Genomic DNA, 23,130 nt, shown 5'->3' on the forward strand with positions numbered 1-23,130 from the left:
AAATTACCTTGCAAAATTAGTTTTGTGCTTCTTCCAGCAAGTTATTGCAAGAAAATATAGAACAATCGGCATAATAATGTTCCATGTATACATAAATATTTAGAGTGCCTTAAAATTAGGCTTTGCAAGCTAATTGTCTGAACTGTTCTCCAATCGGCACTCTAGCTACAAAAAAAAAAATAATTGTGTGAGTGCCGTATGGCTAGAGTGCAGACTGGAGAACAGTTCAGACCGTTAGCTAACAAAAAAAGTTACTTTTGAAGTGGGCGGCCAAAGCACTGGATATTAGAATTTCATTGCTATATAAAAAAAGTAAGTTATAGTGTTTCTTTATTAGAATGGATGAATTAAAGTCAATTGAAAATATTGTTTCCATTTCGTATTTAACCTTTTACCACCGTTATGGCATTCTATTCTGTCCAAACGGCGATGGACTTTAGCGCTGTTAGGACGGAATACAACGTCATAGCCGTTTAGCTGTCCCGAAGCCAACGGCGCTTCCTGGATGTGATCACAGTCTGGAGGGCGTGCCTAGCATCATACGGACGCCCCCCTGACCCGATCCCATAATTGAAATCTCGCGATTGCGTACACGATCGCAGGATTTCATTATGACCCTGTTATGAAAGGGTTAATTATACGAATTAGAAACTTTATCATCTAGTGAAAACACAGAGCTATTATTACCGATATAAGCAGACATTGTTTAAAATAAACAGGCACTGACAAATCAATTTCAAACTTCAAAAAATATCTGCAATGAAGTAATTGCTATATAGTATGAAGCTAAACGAACCTATCTTGCTGTAGGCCCTCTGGGGCTTTCCACCAACAAACTAGAGATAGTTTACTCTGGACAAGTAACATAGCAATCATTGACATTACATCCTGTTGGGTGTATGTTCCAGCAACTGTGGAGGTTAATTCACCAATGTATTAGTTTAAATTCCTGCTTAATTTTTGTTACTGGCAACAAAAGGTGAAATTGTTGTGAATGTATGAATATGTATTTAGAAACCAATAGCTTTAAGTTAAAGGTAGCTTCTAGTCAAAAATTAAACTTCCTTGATTCAGATAGGGCATTAAATTTTAAACAATTTTCCAATTTACTTTTATCATCAAATTTGCTTTGTTCTCTTGGTATTCTTTGTTGAAAGCTAAACCTAGGTAGGCTCATATGCTAATTTCATAGCCCTTGAAGGCTGCAAGAGAGTGCTAGTTTGTGTGTGCCATATCGATAATATTGTGGAGTTTTGAGTCAGCACTGATTGGCTAAAATGCAAGTCTGTCAAAAGAAATAGCACATAGATGAAGATCTTTTGCTGGACTTCAGCAACTATGAGTACCAATTTCTAAGGCAATTTGCTACAGTTAAAGGCCCTAAAACCTAGCATTTGCAATGAGAGTTTTTCAAGCACCATACACACCAGTATTCAAACACCACACTTTGTTAGAGAGTCAGTTGTGGCTTGTACTGCACAAATTAAAGGGACAGTCAACTCCAAAAAAAACTTCCATAATTTAAATAGGAAATATAATTTTAAAAAAACTTTCAAATTTACTTTTATCACCAATTTAGCTTTGTTCTCTTGGTATTCTTAGTTGAAAGCTAAACCTAGGAGGTTCATATGCTAATTTCTTAGACCTTGAAGACTGCCTCTAATCTGAATCCATTTTGACCACTAGAGGGCATTAGTTCATGTGTTTCATATAGATAACATTGAGCACATGCACGTTAAGTTACCTGGAGTGAGCACTGATTGGCTAAAATGCAAGTCTGTCAAAAGAACCGAAATAAGGGGGCAGTTTGCAGAGGGTTAGATACAAGGTAACCAGAGATAAAAAGTATATATCTATAACAGTGTTGGTTATGCAAAACATTGGAATGGGTAATAAAGGGATTATCTATCTTTTTAAACAACAAAAATTCTGGTGTTGACTGTCCCTTTAAGTTTTCACTGACTAAATACACACTACCGCCTGCTCTCTAAGCATGCTGTTGAATACTAGTGCACGGGCCCACACAGCGTATTTACTTTTACCACTGAAAACCAATAATGATTTTTACTAAAAGCATTTTGCTAATGTAAGTATATTGCAAAAATGCTTCTATTTAGAAATTAAATGCACCCATGTAATGACTTTTCTATCCCATTAAACATCTCATGTTTTGTGTAAAATTGTCCTTTCTACCTAGAGAGGACAAAAAAGCTAAATTCTGTAACCTGCACATGTTGAAATTCTAATAGCTAGTTTAGGCAACTTGCAGCATTTTGAAAACCTAGGTTACAGTTATCTTTTTTTTCCCTTTAAAGGGACAGTCTACTCAAAAATTGTTAATGTTTAAAAATATAGATAATGCCTTTACTACCCATTCCCCAGCTTTGCACAACAAGCATTGTTAGATGAATATACTTAATAACATTTAAACCTCTAAATTTCTGCCTGTTTCAAAGGCTCTATTGACAGCCTCTTAATCACATGCTTTTGTATTTGCTTTTCACAACAGGAGACTGCTAGTTCATTTGAGCCATATAGATAACAATGTGTTCACGCCCAGGGAGTTGTTTTAGAGAGTTAGCACAACACAGTACTAAATGCAACTCAATAGATTTTAAATAGTCACAGTCATGTGATCAGGGGGCTGTCAGAAGATGCTTACATACAAGGTAATCCCAGAGGTAAAAAGTATATTATAACTGTGTTGGTTGTGCAAAACTGGGGAATTGGTAATAAAGAGATTATCTATCTTTTAAAAAAATAAAAATTCTATTGTAGATAGACTGTCCCTTTAACTATAGCTAAATACAAAAGTCCAATGCTACAATGATGCTGAAGTTAGCTCCTTATTCGGCCTGCTTCTTATTCGAAGATTGAAGTTAGCTTACTATTCACCCAGCATCTTATTCAGGTTAGCTTCTTATTCATGAAAGTAATTATTTATTTAACAACAATTAGCAAAGTTAATATGATGATATTAATCATGAAATTTGGCACCATAATTTTCATTCATTTCAATAGGAAATTCTGAATAAGGAACCAAGCTTTTACTTTTGGCTCACTCACATGTGGCTTGTGTTATACTAATTGGGCATCCCTATATATAAAAAGTTAAAATTAGGTTAAGCCAAATGATATTGATCATAAAATATGGCACCAAACCTGTTAACCTAATTTCCATGAATTTCAAAGGGATATTGTGAATAAGTAACCAAGCTTTTGCTCTATAAAAACCATCCTGGCTCACTAATATTTGGTTTGTTTTATGCTAATTGGGCATAACTCTATATATAAAAAAAATCTAGCCTGAGACAAATGATATTGATCATATAATATGGCACCCTAGCATCCATGCATTTCAATGGGAGATTCTGAATAAGTAACCAAGCTTTTACTCTATTAACATTTTGCTTGTTTTATGCTAATTGGGCATAACTCTATATAAAAAAAATGAATCTAGCCTGAGCCAAATGATATTGATCATATAATATAAGCGTGGTTACTTATTCAAAATCTCCCATTGAAATGCATAGATGCTAGGGTGCCAAGTTTGTTGCCATATTATATGATCAATATCATTTCACTCAGGCTAGATAGAATTTTTGTATGTAGAGGGATGCCCAATTAGCATAAAACAAGCCAAATGTGAGTGAGCCAAGATGGTTTTAATACAGTAAAAGCTTGGTTACTTATTCAGAATCTCCCATTGAAATGCATGAAAATTAGGGTACCAGTTTTGATACCATATCAATATCATATGATCAATATAATTTGGCTCAGGCTAGATTTAATTTTTTTTTATATAGAGAGATGCCCAATTAGTATAAAACAAGCTAAATGTGAGTGAGCCAAAATGGTTTTAATACAGTAAAAGCTTGGTTACTTATTCAGAATCTCTTATTGAAATGCATGGAAATTAGGGTACCAGGTTTGGTGCCATATTTTATGATCAATATCATTTGGCTCAGACTAGATTGATTTTTCTTATATAGAGGGATGACCAATTAGTATAAAACAAGCCAAATAAGAGTGAGCCAATACGGGTTTAATAGATTAAAAGCTTGGTTCCTTATTCAGAATTTCCCATTAAAATGCATGGATGCTAGGGTGCCTAGTTTGGTGCCATATTATATGATCAATATCATTTGGCTCAGTCTAGATTGATTTTTCTTATATAGAGGGATTATTATCAGCTATTTGTTGAGCGCCAACAGATTCTTCAGCGCTGTAAACATGAGTACCAACAGGAGTAAACAGGATAACTTTTGCAGGGATCAAGTGGGTAGAGGGCCCTGCAGAGAGTTTCACTGTTGTAGTCAGCTCTTATGAAGGCGATCTGCAAACAGCTGGGCTCATAGGCTTACATTCTAAGTGGTTCAAGGGGAAAGCAATGGAATAGGAAAAGTTAGTGTAGGTTGTATGCATCCTGAATAGTAGAGTCTTTAGGGAGTGCTTAAAGCTGTTAAAACTAGGGGAGAGTCTTGTGGAGCAAGGCAGGGAGTTCCACAAGATGGGGGCCAGTCTGGAGAAGTCCTGTAAACGGGAATGTGAGGAATAACAAGAGAAGAGGAGATTGTGAGCAGATTGAAGGGGATGGGAGGGAGAGTATCTGGAGACAAGTTCTGAAATGTAGGGGGGAGCAGTGCAGTTGAGGGCTTTGTATGTCAGAGGGAGGATTTTGTGTTTAATCCTAGAGGCAAGAGGAAGCCAGTGAAGGGATTGGCAGAGAGGTGCAGCAGATGAAGAGTGACGTGTAAGGAAGATGAGCCTGGCAGAGGCATTCATAATGGATTGTAAAGGAGCTATGCGGCAGCTAAGTAGACCAGAGAGGACGGAGTTGAAATAGTCGATACGGGAAAGGATGAGAGAGTGAATTAAAATCTAAGTTGTGTCTTGTGTAAAGAAATGTCTAATTTTAGAGATGTTTTTTTAAGGTGGAAGCAGCAGGCTTTAGCCAAGGACTGAATGTGAGAAGTGAAGGAAAGGTCCCAGAGACAGAACTTTTTTTCACTTTCTGCGATGAGATTTTTTTAGTGAAAATTTTTCTGCAGGTCAATTTTAAATAAAATAAAATTGTAAATTTGTCAGTTACACTAAATCACCAGATCAATTGCAATGGGTTGGTTAACTGGAGAATAAAGCAATATTTAAAGTTGTCTAATCTAGTGTAGTAGTTGAAAATTGCATTGCAAATTAGCTGCAGACAAAAAAAAAGTAATTGTAAAATGTCTCTTGAATTAATTTGTTTTCTTTTCTCTTAGTCTAACATAGAAATGTAGTAATAAAAAAAGGTGCATTGCTCATATAAACATCTTACATTCAGAGAAAAACAGCTTTGCAGACTGTGAAAAGCTAGGGAACGAGCTTGCAAAAATCCCAGAGCCAGACAACAATCAATGCCCTGCTGCTTTGTAGCACTGCTGCATATTTGACTGTTGTCTTCAAACAGCACTTTGCTCTGGATGCACTGTGTTAAGGAAAACTTATACAATGCAGCCTGAGAACAGCTCTGTTTAAAAAGAACAGCCTAATGTGGAGCAGCATTGAAAAGTTAAAGTGCTAACAGTTCCTGTTCTTTCTGCAGACATGCTGCATTTTCTGCGATGACATCTCAGATCACTCTATGTTCTGCCTTGGGGGGAAAGGTCTTAGTCAAGTGTGACCCCGAGACATCGGGCATGCGGGGTAGGGGTAATGATGGAATTATCAACAGTTATAGAAAATTTGGGGGTGGAGATATTGGAAGAAGGGGGAAAAATAATGAGTTCAGTTTTGGGGAGATTTACCTTAAGGTAGTGAGAGGACATCCAAGATGAGATATGAGAAAGACAGTTAGTGACAAGGGTTAGTAAGGAAGGAGGTAGGTCTGGTGCAGAGAGGTAGATTTGGGTGTCATCGGCATAGAAATTATATTGAAACCCATGGGACTTTATTAAGGAACCTAATGATGACGTGTAGATTGAAAAGAAAAGGGGACAGAGGACAGAGCCTTGAGGTACCCCAACAGAAAGTGGTAATGGGACAGAGGATGCTTCGGAGAAGGCTACACTAAATGTACGGTTAGACAGATAGGAAGAGAAACACAAGAGAGCTGTGTCGCAAATGCCAAAGGATTGGAGGGTTGGAGCAAAAGAGGGTGGTCAACAGACCGGTCAAGGAGGATAAGCAGAGAGAAGGGGCCTTTGGGTTTTGCTGTAAGTAGGTCGTTGGTAACCTTGACAATTGCTGTCTCTGTGGAGTGATGGGGACAAAATTCAGATTGCAGTGGGTCAAGAGAGTTTAGTGTAAAGAAATGGGAAAGACGTGCATATACTAGCTTTTTGAGGAGATTTGAGGCAAGAGGGAATAGGGCGGTAGTTGGATGGGGAGGTTGGATCGAGGGAAGTTTTTGAGGATAGGTGTGACCAGTGCATGTGCCCAATTAGTATAAAACAAGCCAAATAAGAGTGAGCCAAGATAGTTTAAAAAGAATACAAGCTTGGTTACTTATTCAGAATTATTTCCCATTGAAATGCATAGATGCTAGGGTGCCTAGTTTGCTGCCATATTATATGATTAATATCATTCGGCCCAGGTTATATTGAATTATTTTACATAGAGGGATGCCCAATTAGCATAATACAAGCCACATGTGAGTGAGCCAAGATGGCTTTAATAGGTTAAAAGCTTGGTTATTTATTCAGAATTTCCCATTGAAATGTGTGGAAATTAGGGTACCAGATTCAGTGCCATATTTTATGATCAATATTATTTGGCTCAGGATCAATTTAACTTTTTTATATAGAACAATGCCCAATTAGTATAAAAAATCTAAATGAGATTGAGCCAATATTGTTTTAATAGAGTACAAGCTTTTATCCTTATTATGAATATCATATTGAAATGCATGGTTGCTAGGGTGCCACGTTTGGAGCTATATTTTATGATCAATATTATAGGAGGGATGCTCAATTAGTATAAATAATTCTTTTGGTGATCCAAGATGGTTTTCATAGATAAAATGCTTTGTTCCTTGTTCAGAATTTGCTATTGAAATGAATGGAAATTATGTGGCCAGGTTTGGTGCCAAATGTCATGATTGATATAATTATCTTTGCTTATTGTTGTTTAATAAATAATTACTTTCATGAACAAGAAGCTAACCTGAATAAGATGCTGGGTGAATAGAAAGCTAACTTCAATCTTCATAAGAAGCTAACTGCAGCATTCTAATAAGAAGCTGTCCGAATAAGGAGCTAACTTCAGCATCACATGCTGCAGTGAGATAGAGAGTAAAATCTGGGTTTAGCCTACTATTTTTTTCCACAGCCATACACCATTATTTATATAAAAAACTGTCAGATAAATATTTTTAACGCTAAACACAGGTATAAAGTACTGTACCTGAAACAATCAAGATGAATTAGACACCACGTTACAGTTAGAGGCTTTTCATACAGCTCATTCAACAACAAAAAAAAAAAGTTCCACTGGATATCAATATTACACATACATACAGCATAAAACAAAGGAAAACATAAACAATATAACATGTATTTATATAGGAACATAAATACACAAACCCTCACCTCTTTACTTCAGTAACTCACTCCTTGGTACCGAGACAACTAGGCACACATTGATTACGTATCATGTCACGTGACAACAACACAGTCGCAGATCAAAACGTAACTTGCTACCCAACCTATCTTTACTACTTTCAGATGAAAGTCACGTGACAACAACACGGTCTCGGAGAAGTGACGTATATAATATGTTAAAAAGCCATGTGAGGAAAACACAGTCGCAGGCTAGTGACATACTCGGTACCTTTTGCCAACCTTCTTCACCAATAGGGAGCTAGTAGCTAGTCCCGCCTCTTCTCTGGGTGACATTGCCATGGCTTCTAGGTGCATGAGGAAGATTGTCATTGTGAGCAGGAGCAATAGTCGCGGGGTCAGTGGGCAGGCGGCTGAGTACTGTGCTCAGCTTGTCAGGTACCGAGATTCTGAACTGGCAGTAATTGTAGCTGGCTAATTTAGTAGAGCATTTTCTTTTAATGTTATTGATTGAATATAGCTATGTGTCTAACCCCCGGAAAATCATTACTGGTCAGTAGATGAAACCAGCCAATTGTTCAATTGATGTTCATTATAAAGTGGGGAAAAATCACCCACCTGAAGTTAGACACTTTTTTGTTATTCATTATTTAAAATCTAATGGGGATTTCCGTAATAAATAAAAACTAAGAAAAAATATAAAAAATAAGCTTTGTGTCACTTAATGACAACTACCCAACCATACCCCTGACTGAGCATAACAAAATAATATCAAAGTTAGGAATCTAATTTGGGGATTAGACCCCTCAGGAGCCCCCCGAATACACTGCCCCTATCCACTCTCATAGATGATATTGAACATACATGCATCATATAAACATCTGCCTTATACAAACTAGGCTTTGTGTCACTAAGTGACTATTATCCAAGTAAACCCCAGAGAGAGCAGAATCCAATGATATTAAATTTAAGACCCTAACTTGCGGATAGGACCCTTCAAGAGCCCTCTTAATGCACTGCCTTTATCCACTCTTATAGGTGATAATGCAAAAACATACATCATATAGACACCTACCCTATAAAAACTAGGCTCTGTGTCACTTAGTGAATACTACTCAAGAATATCCAAGAGTAAGTATAATCCAATGACACCAAAGTTAGGACCCTAACTTGGGGGAAGAACCCCGCAAGAGCCCACTGCCACTATCCACTCTCATAGGTGATACATACATCATATAAGCACATGCCCTATAAAAACTAGGCTTTGTGTCAGCGACTACTACTCAAGTATACCCCAGACTGAGCAGAATTTAATGACACCAAAGTTAAGACCATAACTTGTGGATAGGACCCCACATGAGCCCCCTGAATGCACTGCCCATACATCATATAAAGAGGTGCCCTATAAAAACTATGCTTTGTGTCACTTAGTGACTACTACCCACATATACCCCAGACTGAGCATAATCCAATGAAACCAAAGTTAAAGGGACACTGAACCCAATTCTTTTCTTTTGTGATTCAGATAGAGCATGAAATTTTAAGCAACTTTCTAATTTACTCATATTATTAAATGTTGTTTGTATCTTTATTTGAAATGCAAGAATGTAAGTTTAGATCCCGGCCCATTTTTGGTGAACAACCTGGGTTGTTCTTGCTGATTGGTGGATACATTTATCCACCAATAAAAAAGTGCTGTCCAGAGTTCTGAAATAAAGATTGCAAGAGAAAGAAGAAAAATTGATAATAGGAGTAAACTAAAAAGTTTCTTAAAATTGCATGCTCTATCTGAATCAAAATAGACAAAAATTTGGGTTCAGTGTCCCTTTAAGACCCTAACTTGGAGATAGGACCCCTCAATAGCCCGCTGAATGCACTGCCTTTATTCACTCTCATAGGTGATAATGCAAATGAAGACATCATATAAACACCTGCCCTATAAAAACTAGGATTTGTGTAACTTAGTGACTACTATCAAAGTAAACCCCAAAGAGAGCAGAATCCAATGATATCAAATTTAAGACCCTAACTTTCCGATAGGACCCTTCAAGAGCCCTCTGAATGCACTGCCTTTATCCACTCTCATAGGTGATAATGCAAAAACATACATCATATAGACGCCTACCCTATAAAAACTAGGCTCTGTGTCACTTAGTGACTACTACTCAAGAATATCCAAGACTAAGTATAATCCAATGACACCAAAGTTAAGACTAATCTCATAGGTGATAATGGAAATACATACATCATATAAACACCTGCCCTATAGAAACTAGGCTTTGTGTCACTTAAAGACTACTACTAAAATGTACCCCAGACTGAGCAGAATCAAATGACACCAAAGGTAAGATCCTAACTTGGGGATAGGACCCCTCAAAAGTCCCCCGAATGCACTGCTCCTATCCATTCTCATAGGTGATAATGCAAATGAAGACATCATATAAATATCTGCCCTATAAAAACTAGGCTTTGTGTCACTTAGCGTCTACTATCCAAGTACACTATAGAGAGAGCAAAATTTAATGACATCAAACTTAGGACCCTAACTTGGGGATAGGACCCATCAAGAGCCCCATGAATGCACTGCCCCAAACAACTCTCATAGGTAATAATGCAAACACATACATCATATAGACACCTGCCCTATAAAAACTAGGCTTTGTGTCAGTGACTACTACTCAAGTATATCCCAGACTTAGCATAATCCAATGACACCAAAGTTAAGACCCTAACTTTGGGGATAGGACCCCGCAGGAGCCCCCTGAATGCACTGTCCCTATCCACTCTCTTAGGTGATAATGGCAAACACATACTGTACATTGTATAAACATCTGACCTATAAAAACGATGCTTTGTGTCACTTAATAACTACTACCCAAGTATACCCCAGACTGAGCAAAATTAAATTACTCCAAAGTTAGGACTCTAACTTGGGGATAGGACCCCTCAAGTACCACTTATATGCACTGCCCCTATTCACTCTCATAGGTGATAATGCAAATGAAGAAATAAAATAAACATCTGCTCTATAAAAACTAGGCTTTGTGTCACCTAGTGACTACTACTCAAGTATACCCCACACTGAACATAATCCAATGACAACAAAGTTAAGACCCTAACTTTGGGGATAGGACCCCGCAGGAGCCCCCTGAATGCACTGTCCCTATCCACTCTCTTAGGTGATAATGGCAAACACATACTGTACATTGTATAAACATCTGACCTATAAAAACAATGCTTTGTGTCACTTAGTAACTACTACCCAAGTATAACCCAGACTGAGCAAAATGAAATTACTCCAAAGTTAGGACTCTAACTTGGGGATAGGACCCCTTAAGTACCCCTTATATGCACTGCCCCTATTCACTCTCATAGGTGATAATGCAAATGAAGACATAAAATAAACATCTGCACTATAAAAACTAGGCTTTGTGTCACTTAGTGACTACTATCCAAGTAAACCTCAGAGAGAGTAGAATCCAATGAGATCAAACTTAGGACCCCACAAGAGCCCCCTAAATGCACTGCCCCTTTCCACTCTTATAGGTGATAATGGTAAATATACATCTTATAAACATCTGACCGATAACAACTAGCTAGACTATTATACCCCATACTGAGCAGAATTAAATGACAGCAAAGTTAAGATCCTAATTTGGGGATAGGACCCCTCAAAAAACTTATGAATGCAAATACATACATTGTATAAAAACCTGCCCCAAAAAACTAGGCTTTGTGTCACTTAATGACTACTACCCAAATGTACCCCAGACTGAGCAGAATCAAATGACACCAAAGTTAAGACCCTAACTTGGGGATAGGACCCCTCAAAAGCCCCCTAAATGCACTGTCCCTATCCATTCTCATAGGTGATAATGCAAATGAAGAATTCATATAAACATCTACCCTAAAAAAACTAGGCTTTGTGTCACTTAATGACTACTATCCAGGTAAACCCCAGAGGAAGCATAATCCAATGACATCAAACTTAGAACCCTAACTTGGGGATAGGACCCCTCAAAAGCCCCCTAAATGCACTGTCCATATCCACTCTCATAGGTGATAATACAAATGAAGAATTCATATAAACATCTACCCTATAAAAACTAGACTTTGTGTCACTTAATGACTACTATCCAGGTAAACCCCAGAGATAGCAGAATCCAGTGACATCAAACTTAGAACCCTAATTTGGGGATAGGACTCCACAACAGCCCCCTAAATGCACTGCCCCTATCCACTCTCTTAGGTGATAATGCAAACACATACATCGTACAAACACCTGCCTTATAAAACTAGGCTTTTTATCACTTAATGACTATTACCCAAGTATACCTCAGACTGAGCAGAATCAAATGATATCAAAGTTAGGAATCTAATTTGGGGATATGATCCCCCCAAGAGCCCCCAGAGTGCACTGCCCATATCCACTCTATTAGGTTATAATGCAAATACATACATCATATAAACACCTGCCCTATAAAAACTAAGCTTTGTGTCACTTAGTAACTACCACTTAAATATACCCCAGACTGAGCATAATCCAATGAGATAAAAGTTAAGACCCTAAATTGGGGATAGGACCCCACAGGAGCCCCCTGAATGCACTGCCCCTATCCACTCTCTTAGGTGATAATGGCAAACACATACATCAAATAAACATCTGACCTACAAAAACTAGGCACTTAATGACTATTACCCAAATATACCCGAGACTGAGCAGAATTGAATGACACCAAAGTCAAGACCATAACTTGTGGATAGCAGCCCCATCATATAAAAAGGTGCCCTATAAAAAGTAGGCTTTGTGTCACTTAATGACTACTACCCACATATACCCCAGACTGAGCAAAATCAAAGGAACACTGAACCCAATTTTTTTATTTCATGATTCAGATGGAGCATGCAATTTTAAGCATCTATCTAATTTATTCCAAATATCAAATTTTTCTTCGTTCTCTTGCTTTCTTTATTTGAAAAGGCAGGAATGAAAGCTTTGGAGCCAGTCTATTTTTTGTTCAAAACCCTGGATATGGCTTGCAGATTGGTGCCTGCATTTAGCCATTCAATCAGCAAGTGCAACCCAGGTTCTCAACCTAAAATGTGCCGGCTCCAAAGCTTTTATTCCTGCTTTTTAAAATAAAGATAGCAAGAGAATGAAGAAAAATTGATAATAAAAGTAAATTAGAAAGCTGCTTAAAATAGCATACTCTATTCGAATCATGAAAGAAAAGATTTGGGTTTAGTATCCCTTTAAGACCCTAACTTGGGGATAGGACCCCACAAGAGCCCCCTGAATCCACTGTGTTTGCCATTATCACCTATGAGAGTGGATAGGGGTAGTGCATTTAGGGGACTCTTGTGGGGTTCTATCCCCAAGTTAGGGTCCTAAGTTTGATGTCATTGGATTCTACTCTCTCTGGGGTTTACTTGAATAGTAGTTACTAAGTGAAACAAAGGCTAGTTTTTTTATAGGGCAGGTTTTTATACAATGTATGTATTTGCATTATCACCTAGGAGAATGGATAGGGGCAGTGCATTTAGGGTGCTCTTGAGGGGTCCTATCCCCAAGTTAGGGTCTTATCTTTGGTGTCCATTTGATTAGGCTCCGTCTGGGGTATATTTGGGTAGTAGTCACTAAGTGACACAAAACCTACTTTTATAGGTCAGATGTTTATACAATGTATGTGTTTGCCATTATCACCTATGAGAGTGGATAGGGCAGTGCATTTAGGGGGCTCTTGTGGGGTTCTATCCCCAAGTTAGGGTTCTATGTTTGATGTTATTAGATTCTACTGTGTCTGGGGTTTACTTGGATAGTAGTCACTAAGTGACACAGAGCCTAGTTTTTATCGGGCAGGTGCTTATACGATGTATGTATTTGCATTATCACCTATGAGAGTAGATAGAGGCAGTGCATTCAGGGGGTTATTGCGGGGTCCTATCCCCAAGTTAGAGTCCTAAATTTGGTGTCATTTGATTCTGCTTAGTCTATGGTATACTTGGGTAGTAGTCACTAAGTGACACAAAGCCTATTTTTTATCGGTCAGATGTTTATAAAATGTAATTTTTTCATACATTAGAGTGAATAAGGGCAGTACATTCAGGGAGCTCTTGCGGGGTCTTATCCTCATGTTAGGGTCCTAAGTTTGATGTCATTGGATTCTGCTCTCTCTGGGGTTTACTTGGATAGTAGTCACTAAGTGACACAAAGCCTAGGTTTTATAGGGCAGATGTTTATATGATGTTTTCATTTGCATTATCACCTATGAGAGTGGATAGGGGAAGTGCATTTAGGGGGCTTTTGAGGGGTCCTATCTCCAAGTTAGGGTCTTAACTTTGGTGTCTTTGATTATGCTCAGTCTGGGGTATATTTGTGTAGTAGTCATTAAGTGACACAGAGCCTAGTTTGTATAAGGCAGATGTTTATATGATGCATGTATGTTCAATATCATCTATGAGAGTGGATAGGGGCAGTGCATTCAGGGGGCTCCTGAGGGGTCCAATCCCCAAGTTAGATTCCTAACTTTGATATTATTTTGTTATGCTCAGTCAGGGGTATGGTTGGGTAGTAGTCATTAAGTGACACAAAGCTTAGTTTTTATTTAACGTGGAAATCCCCATTAGATTTTGAATAATGAATAACGAAAAAGTGTCTAACTTCAGGTGGGTGGAAAAATCCACATGTATGTATTGTGGGCTATTAATATTATATGTGCAACATATTGCACAAATAGCAGTAACAAGTATGTTAAGCATCAAACTATACTGCAGAACTATTCAGTATTTGAAGTCTGTTTGCCAGACCAAAGTATGTATAAGTATAATTGTACTTAAAAATGAAAAAAAAAATGTAATTATGCAAAGCACATAGTTTGAAAATAGACCCCTCCACACCTTCTAGCTATCGGCCGGTCTCCTTACCCCCCTTTGCCTTCAGATTATTGGAACTACTGTTCTATAATCGCCTAATTAAATTTCTCTCAACTAACTTCATCCACTGCAATCTGGTTTCAGCCCTACATACTCAACTGAAACCGCTTTCACTAAAGTAATAAATTATCTGCTATCAGCTAAAGCAAAGGGACACTACTCCTTACTAATTCTAATCATCCTCATCTCTTGTAGCCACCAATCAGCAAGTGCTTGTTCCAAAGATGGGCCCGCATGTAAGCTTACATTCCTGCTTTTTCAAATAATGATACCAAGAGAACGAAGAAAAATTGAAAATAGGAGTAAAATAGAAAGTTGCTTAACATTGCATTCTCTATCTGAACCATTAAAGAAAAAAAAATTGGGTTCAGTATCCCTTTAAAAGCTTGGGCATGCAGTTTTAGATACCTAGGTTGGAATGGATTTTATATATACTAAAGTCATTCTAGTAAGAGGGAACCCTAATTTTCAACCTGGAATGCAACACCCTTTTGAAATCAATATGGGAAGAAAAGAGTACATCAGAAGTGAAGTGATGGGCATGTCTCGGTTAAATGATCTCATTTGATAGTTTTTCAACTAAGTTTACAGATTTACGCCAACTGTCAGCTAAGACATATCAATGGAATAGTTTTGTTAGCTCTAATGTTTTTCTGCAACGCTCCTTTTTATATGATCTGTGGACACTATATAAATGGGAAATATAAATTAGCTAATTTCTACTATTAGTTATTAAATGGATAGTCTAGTCAAAATTAAACTTTTATGACTCAGAGCATGTAATTTTAAGCAATTTTCTAATTTACTCCTATTATCAATTTTTCTTCATTCTCTTGGTATCTTTATTTGAATGTAATCTTTGGTGCCAGCCCATTTTTGGTTCAAAACGCTGGGTAGCGCTTGCTTATGGGTGGCTATGTTTAGACTACTATGTTACTAAGAGAATGAAGAAAAATTGATAATAGGAGTAAATTAGTAAGTTGCTTAAAATTGCATGCTCTATCTGAATCGTGCATAATATATAAATGAAGATAGGAAGGAATCAATCTGTATACTATAGTAGATCAGATCATACACACAATTAAATATTTTAAAATATGGCAGTCCTGCTAGTAGTAAAGGGCTGGTAATAACAGCGTTTCTCAATAACAGTGTTTCTCAATTTCCGTTCAGGTCAGATTTTTAAGATATCTGAACTAAATCACTGGTCAAGTAATGAGTTAACTATGGTAATCCTGAAAATTTGGCCTGTTGGTGTGCCCTCAGGACTGGAATTGAAAAACATTGGTCTAGGTTAAGAAGTGGAAATTTTCTCCCAAAATAGTCTGGCCTAAGAAGGACCACAAATCAACTTTTGTGCATCATTCTGGACAAGGAGACTTTATAGACAAAGATTCTCAAACTGTATGATGTTATATATGTAAAGGCACAGAACCCAAACTTTTTATTGTATGATTCAGATAGAGCATACATTTTATAAACAACTTTCCAATTTATTTCTATAACCAATTTTGCTTTATTCTCTTGTAATCCTTTATTAAAGGAGCATCAATGCACTACTGGGAGCTAGCCTTACACATTGGTAAGACAATAACAAGAGGCATATATGTGCAGCCATCAATGCAGCTAGCTCCCAGCTCTTGGGTCTACCTAGGTATGCTTAATGGATACCAAAAGAACTAACCAAATAAGGTAATAGAAGTAAATTGGAAAGTTGTTTAAAATTGTATTCTCTATCTTAATCATGAAAGAAAATGTTGGGTTTCATGTTCTTTTAAATGCGAACATTAGACAGGCAATAATTACTAATGTAGGGCAATAATCCCTCTCTTCTACACTTACCCCTATACTCACACACATTTTCAACCTCTCCCTCAGCACTGGTATATTTCTCTTATCTCTAAAACATGCACTGGTCACACCCATCCTCAAAAAACCTATTGAAGTAACCTCCCCATTCAACTACCACCCTATTTAACCACTTCCTCTTGCCTCAAAGCTTCTTGAAAAGCTAGTATATGCACGCCTATCCCCGTTCCTTACATTAAACTCCCTCCTTGACCCACTGCAATCTGGATTTCGCCCCCATCACTCTACAGAGACAGCAATCATTAGGTTTACCATTGACCTACTTACCTCAAAATCCAAAGGCCACTTCTCTGCTTATTTTCCTTGATTCGTCTGCAGCCTTTAATACTGTTGATCACCCTCTTTTGCACCAAACCCTCCAATCCTTTGGCATTTGTGACACAGCCCTCTTGTGGTTCTCTTCCTACCTGTCTAACTGTACCTTTAGTGTAGCCTTCTCTGAGGCTTCCTCTGCCCCATCACCACTTTTCCTTCTTTTCTCAATCTACACATCATCATTAGGTTCCCTAATAAAGTCCCACGGGTTTCAATATCATTTATATGCTGACCACACCCAAATCTACCTCTCTGCACCAGACCTATCTCCTTCCTTGCTAACCCGTGTCACTAACTGTCTTTCTCACATCTCTTTCTGGATGTCCTCTCACTACCTCAAGCTAAATCTCTCTAAAACTGAGCTCTTTATTTTCCCTCCTTCTAAAATCTCCACCCCCATTTCTCTATTACTGTCGACAATTCCATCATTACCCCTACCCCGCATGGCCGATGTCTTGGGGTCACATTTGACTCAAATCTCTCACTTTTCACATTCAGTCCTTGGCCAAATCCTGCCGCTTCCGCCTTAAAAACCTCTCTAAAATTAGACATTTCCTTACACAAGACACAACTAAGATTTGAATCCACTCTCTCATCCTTTCGCGCCTCGACTACTGCAACCCCGTCCTCTCTGGTCTCCCTAGCTGCCGCCTAGTTCCTTTACAATCCATAATTAATGCCTCTGCCAGGCTCATCTTCCTTACACGTCACTGTTCATCTGCTGCACCTCTCTGCCAATCCCTCCACTGGCTTCCTCTTGCCTCCAGGATTAAACACAAAATTCTGACTCGGATATACAAGGCCCTTAACTGCACTGCTCCCCCCTATATCTCAGACCTTGTCTCTAGATAATCTCCCTCCCGTCCCCTTCGCTCTGCTCACGACCTCCTACTCTTCTCTTCTCTTGTTACCTCCTCATATTCCCGTTTACATGACTACTCCAGACTGGCTCCCATCTTGTGGAACTCTCTGCCTCACTCCACATGACTCTCCCCTAGTTTTGAAAGATTCAAGTGCTTCCTAAAGACTCTACTGTTCAGGGATGCATACAACCTATATTAACCTTTCCTAATACCAGTTCCTCTCCTTCATTACTATCCCCTGAACCCCCTTAGCATGTAAGCCTAAGAGTCCAACTGTTTGCAGATCACCTTCATAAGAGCTGACTGCAACAGTCCGACTCTCGGCAGGGCCCTCTACCCATTTATCCCTATAAATGTTACCTTGTATATCGCCTATGTTTATAGCGCTGCAGAATCTGTTGGCGCTCTACCAATAACCGATAATACATTTTTAATTTCGTGTTTGTTTATTTTCTGCAGGAAGCGTGACTATGAGGGATTCCTGTGTACACTGCTGTTGCCTCCAGAATCTCAAAAGGCAGTTTTTGCACTTCGGGCATTTAATGTAGAGCTCTCCCAGGCAGGTATTATGTTCTTCTGAAAAAAAGCCTTCTCTGTTTGAAATGTAAAATAAACTCCCAGCGAGGACAGATCTAGTGGATCAGCGACCCCACTATATAGCAGCTATTGTAAAATACTAGTGTGAATGGGACAATAGAGATACTTGCTATGATTTATGAAACAGTTTATAGTTAAAATACATGACTGAGTCATCAGGAGAGTGAGTGCATATCCTAAATTCCATCGTACACATTATTAATATGCAAGTCACATTATGATCTTCTGGAAATGCTCTCACACTACAGCTGCAGAAACCCAGCTCTCTGTTCATTCATGGTCATGTAAGCCACCGATCACGTCTCACAAGGTGAGAACCAATCATGTTGGGCTTGTGATGTTATTTATTGCAACAACATGGTAGCTGCTATGGATAAGTCTATGCACATTGAAGTGCACATTACATGTGGAACCAGGGGTGTGCTGTACAGATTAACATCTTGTCTACCTGACAGGGAGCAATACACAAATATATATATAGAGAAGCAATTGAATGCTGCCTAGGGCAGAGGCACCAGTAAATAGCCACCGTTAACCATAAAGCTATACAAGAATTATAATAGTGCAGATTGGCTTCAGCTACATCACTTTCCTCAGCTCTGGCTTGTGCTGTGCCTGTTGCACATGATAATTGTGATCTCCTACACCGAACTGCTACCCTGCGCTTTGTGACTCATGTGTCTTGTACTCCCTGTTGGCACATGGGAAAGTACCATGAACTTTTAATTTTAATCTTTATGTACTCTGGTTCTCATTGTAATTTATTTTAATTATAAAGTCTGTTATACAAAACCTTTTCCTACATTAAAGAGCTAGCAAACAGAATCCTTATATTTGATGATTAATCTTGAGTGTACTCCACGAACCACTTACATATAGTTAAAGCAATGTTTCTATCTGGAAGGTGAAGGATTCTGTATCCCAGAAGAACCTTGGTTTGATGAGGATGCAATTTTGGAGGGATACTGTTCAAGAGGTATACGGCGATAAACCTCCACATCATCCTGTTGCCTTGGAGCTTTCAGAGGTAAATATTTACAGTATCTCAGTATTTCTAAATGTGAGAAAACTACCCCTAAGAAGCATGAAAATTGCTGTCAGACTCACCATCTCTAAATTGATGTTAAGGTTAAACAATGGTCTGCTTTTCTCTATATAATTACAGCTTTTATAGTAACTTATCTATATATAATATTTAGCTATACACAAAACTTCAAAACAAATAATTTAACCTGTGATTAATATAAAAAGCATTATCTAATAAAATGATATAAAGAACAATCAGAAATAAAAACATATAGGATATATATAATAATATATATATTTAATAATAAACCACTTTGCGAATGAAAATGACAAAAATACAAAGTGCATTTTTCAGGTGAAAACTGGCAAAAATTAGTACAGAGATTACCAGTAGTAAGTAATAATACTAAAGGTAGTAAGTTATGGTTTTTAGTATATGATGTGGCATAGACTGGTGAGTCAACACGTAGTCAGTAGCAAAGCAAGTATAAAAAAAGCTATATTTTATACAATTATACGAAGTGTGCTGTCCCTTGTTTCCCCCCCCCAACTAGTTGTTGTGATCTCCCATTGTTAGTATTATATATTTTTATTGAAGATTGAGAAAGACACATAGGGCAGAATTGATCAATTTGTGAACAGACAGGAATCACATGTTGCAAACGTGTCTGCTTTTGATCGCAAATTGTGGGTTGAATTTGTTCCCCATATTTCCATTGTCAGTGCAATGCCGCTCCCCTACCCTTGCGCAAACAGTTGCATGAGAGTAGGGTTTGTCAATCAACCCAGTCAAGCGAATACGGGGGTGGAGGGGGATTTTCATCTGTCAACTTTAAGTTTGCAATAGGGTTTTTGAAGCAGTGGTTTAAACCAATGCTTCATAAATATCAGTTCCAGGCTCAAATGAGCAATCTTAAAACCGACTGGGGCATTTGGCTCATGATAAAGCTTATGCATAGTACACCTATTAGCGTGATAGAAAACAAAAACATTTTAATATGGCCATATCATCCAAGCAAAATATATAGTTAAAATCTCAGGTAATTTAAGCATTGGGCAATTAATTTGATCTTGGCATGTAATTAAAGGAACACTTAAAGGGAAACTAAACCGAGATGTTTTCTTTAATGATTCAGCTATAACATGCAGATTTAAGCAGCTTTCTAATTTACTCCTATTTTCAAATTTTCTTCATTCTCTTGCTATCTTTATTTAAAAAGCAGGAATGTAAAGCTTAAGAGCCGGTCCATTTTTGGTTGAGAACCTGGGTTATGCTTGCTTATTGGTTTGCTAACTGTATCCACTAATAAGCAAGCGCTATCCATGATGCTGAACCTAAAATGGGCTGGCTCCTAAGTTTTAAATTCCTACCTTTTTAAATAAAGAAGGCAAGAGAACTAATTAAAATTGATAGTAGGAGTAAATTAGAAAGTTGCTTAAAATTGCATGCTCTATCTGAATTATTAAAGAAAAACAATTGGGTTTAGTATCCCTTTATTTACATACGGCTAGATTCCGAGTTTTGCGGTATGAGTGAAAAAGCAGCGTTAAGGCTCTTTTTCACTACCGCTGGTATTACGAGTTTTGCAGGTATAGGTGTACCGCACACTTTTTTGGCAGTAACGCAACATAACTACCACAGCTTTCCAAAAGTCCTTTTTCAGTGGGACTTCCTTTGCACCGGTATTACGAGTCTACCTGGGAGGCCAAAAAGTGAGCGGTACAGTCTATACCGTCAAGATCCGTACCGTAAACTGAAAGTCAGTCGTTATGGGTTTTATGTTACAAAGCCGTAACATAAAACTCATAACTAAAGTGCTAAAAAGTACACTAACACCCATAAACTACCTATTAACCCCTAAACCGAGGCCCTCCCGCATTGCACACACTAAAATAAAATTATTAACCCCTAATCTGCCGCTCCAGACATCGCCGTCACTATAATAAACATATTAACCCCTAAACTGCCATACTCCCGCATCGCAAACTCTAGTGAAATATTATTAACCCCTAATCTTCTGTCCCTAACATCGCCGCAACCTACATTACTGTTATTAACCCCTAATCTGCTGCCCCCAAAATTGCAGCCACTATACTAAAGTTATTAACCCCTAAACCTAACCCTAAATCTAACCCTAACACCCCTAACTTCAATGTAATTAAAATAAATCTAAATAAAACCTACCATTAATAACTAAATAATTCCTATTTAAAACTAAATAACTAATAGTTACATTGTAGCTATCTTAGGTTTTATTTTTATTTCACAGCTACGTTTTTATTTATTTTAACTAGGTAGACTAGTTAGTAAATAGTTAACTATTTACTAGCTACCTAGTTAAGATGAATACAAATTTACCTGTAAAATAAAACCTAACCTGTTTTACACTAACACCTAACCTTACACTACAATTAAATAAATTACATTAATTAAATAGAATTAATTAAATTACAAAAAAACAAAACACTAAATTACACAAAATAAAAAAGAAATGATCAAATATTTAAACTAATTACACCTAATCTAATAGCCCTATCAAAATAAAAAAGCCCCCCCAAAATAAATAAAACCCTAGCCTAAACTGCCAATAGTCCTTAAAAGGGCCTTTTACTGGGCATTGCCCCAAAGAAATCAGCTCTTTTACCTGTAAAACAAATACAAACACCCCCCAACAGTAAAACCCACCACCCACACAACCAGACCCCCCAAATAAAAGCCTACCTAAAAAACCTAAGCTCCCCATTGCCCTGAAAAGGGCATTTGGATGGGCATTGCCCTTGAAAGGGCATTTAGCTCTTTTTCTGCCCAAATCCTTAAAAAACCTAAGACTAACCCCGAAGATCCACTTACAGTTTTTGAAGACCCGACATCCATCCTCAACGAAGCGGGCCCAAGTCTTCATTCAAGCGGGCCGAAGTCTTAATCTAGACGACATCTTCTATCTTCATCCATCCGGCGCGGAGTGGCCCCATCTTCAAGACATCCGGCGTGGAGCATCCTCTTTTTCCGACAGATCTTCTCGAATGAAGGTTCTTTTAAGTGACGTCATCCAAGATGGCGTCCCTTGAATTCCGATTGGCTGAAAAAATCCTATTGGCTGATGCAATTAGAACAGCCATATAATGCGAGCATCAGCCAATATAATTGCATCAGCCAATAGGATTGAAGCTCAGGTTAAGTTTTAGTGTAACTCAGGTTAAGTTTTATTTTACAGGTAAATTTGTATTTATTTTAGCTAGGTAGTTATTAATTAGTTAATAACTCTTTACTAACTAGTCTACCTAGTTAAAATAAATACTAACTTAGCTGTGAAATAAAAATAAAACCTAAGTTAGATTCAATGTAACTATTAGTTATATTGTAGCTAGCTTAGGGTTTATTTAACTGGTAAGTATTCAGTTTTAAATAGGAATTATTTAGTTATTAATAGTAGGTTTTATTTAGATTTATTTTAATTACATTAAAGTTAGTGGGGGTGGCAGATTAGGGGTTAATAAGTGTAGGTAGGTGGCGGCGACATTGGGGCAGCAGATTAGGGGTTAATAAGTGTAGGTAGGTGGCGGCAGCAAATTAGGGGTTAATAAGTGTAGGTAGGTGGCGGTGACATTGCAGGCGGCATATTAGGGGTTAATAAGTGTAGGTAGGTGGCGGCAATGTCGGGTGCGGCAGATTAGGGGTTAATAAGTATAATGTAGGTGTCGGGGGCGGCAGATTAGGGGTGTTTAGACTCGGGGTTTATGTTAGGGTGTTAGGTGTAAACATAAATTTTGTTTCCCCATAGAAATCAATGGGGCTGCGTTACGGAGCTTTATGCTCCTTTATTGCAGGTGTTAGGCTTTTTTTTTAGCCGGCTCTCCCCAGTGATGTCTATGGGGAAATCGTGCACGAGCATGTAAAACCATCTCAAAGCAGCGCTGGTATTGGAGTGCGATATGGAGCTCAACTTTGCTCAACGCTCACTTATTGCCTGCTAACGCCGGGTTTATGA

The 23,130-nt window shown here is 38.0% G+C and overlaps 2 protein-coding genes across 5 annotated transcripts in view; one reads left to right on the plus strand and one right to left on the minus strand.

Annotated features, from left to right (window-relative positions):
* The window catches only part of INTS8 (integrator complex subunit 8), a gene marked incomplete in the record, with an annotated part of 407,787 nt that extends 400,100 nt beyond the window's left edge, over positions 1-7,687 (minus strand). Inside the window, 1 exon segment of the mRNA XM_053715214.1 lies at positions 7,569-7,687.
* A 142-nt stretch (positions 7,688-7,829) lies between these two features.
* NDUFAF6 (NADH:ubiquinone oxidoreductase complex assembly factor 6) overlaps positions 7,830-23,130 on the plus strand; it is a 282,057-nt gene continuing 266,756 nt past the window's right edge. For 2 of the 4 annotated variants that reach the window (XM_053715219.1, XM_053715220.1), the window contains exons 1-3: positions 7,944-7,976; positions 17,978-18,081; positions 19,020-19,142. In XM_053715219.1, coding sequence (XP_053571194.1) covers positions 19,056-19,142 — 87 coding nt within the window. In that variant the 5' untranslated portion in view covers positions 7,944-7,976; positions 17,978-18,081; positions 19,020-19,055. Of the gene's footprint in view, positions 7,977-17,977; positions 18,082-19,019; positions 19,143-23,130 lie in introns of all 4 variants that reach the window. The other 2 variants (XM_053715218.1, XM_053715217.1) reach the window with 2 other exon arrangements.

Source organism: Bombina bombina, chromosome 5 (assembly GCF_027579735.1).
Source record: "Bombina bombina isolate aBomBom1 chromosome 5, aBomBom1.pri, whole genome shotgun sequence".
Lineage (NCBI taxonomy): Eukaryota > Metazoa > Chordata > Amphibia > Anura > Bombinatoridae > Bombina > Bombina bombina.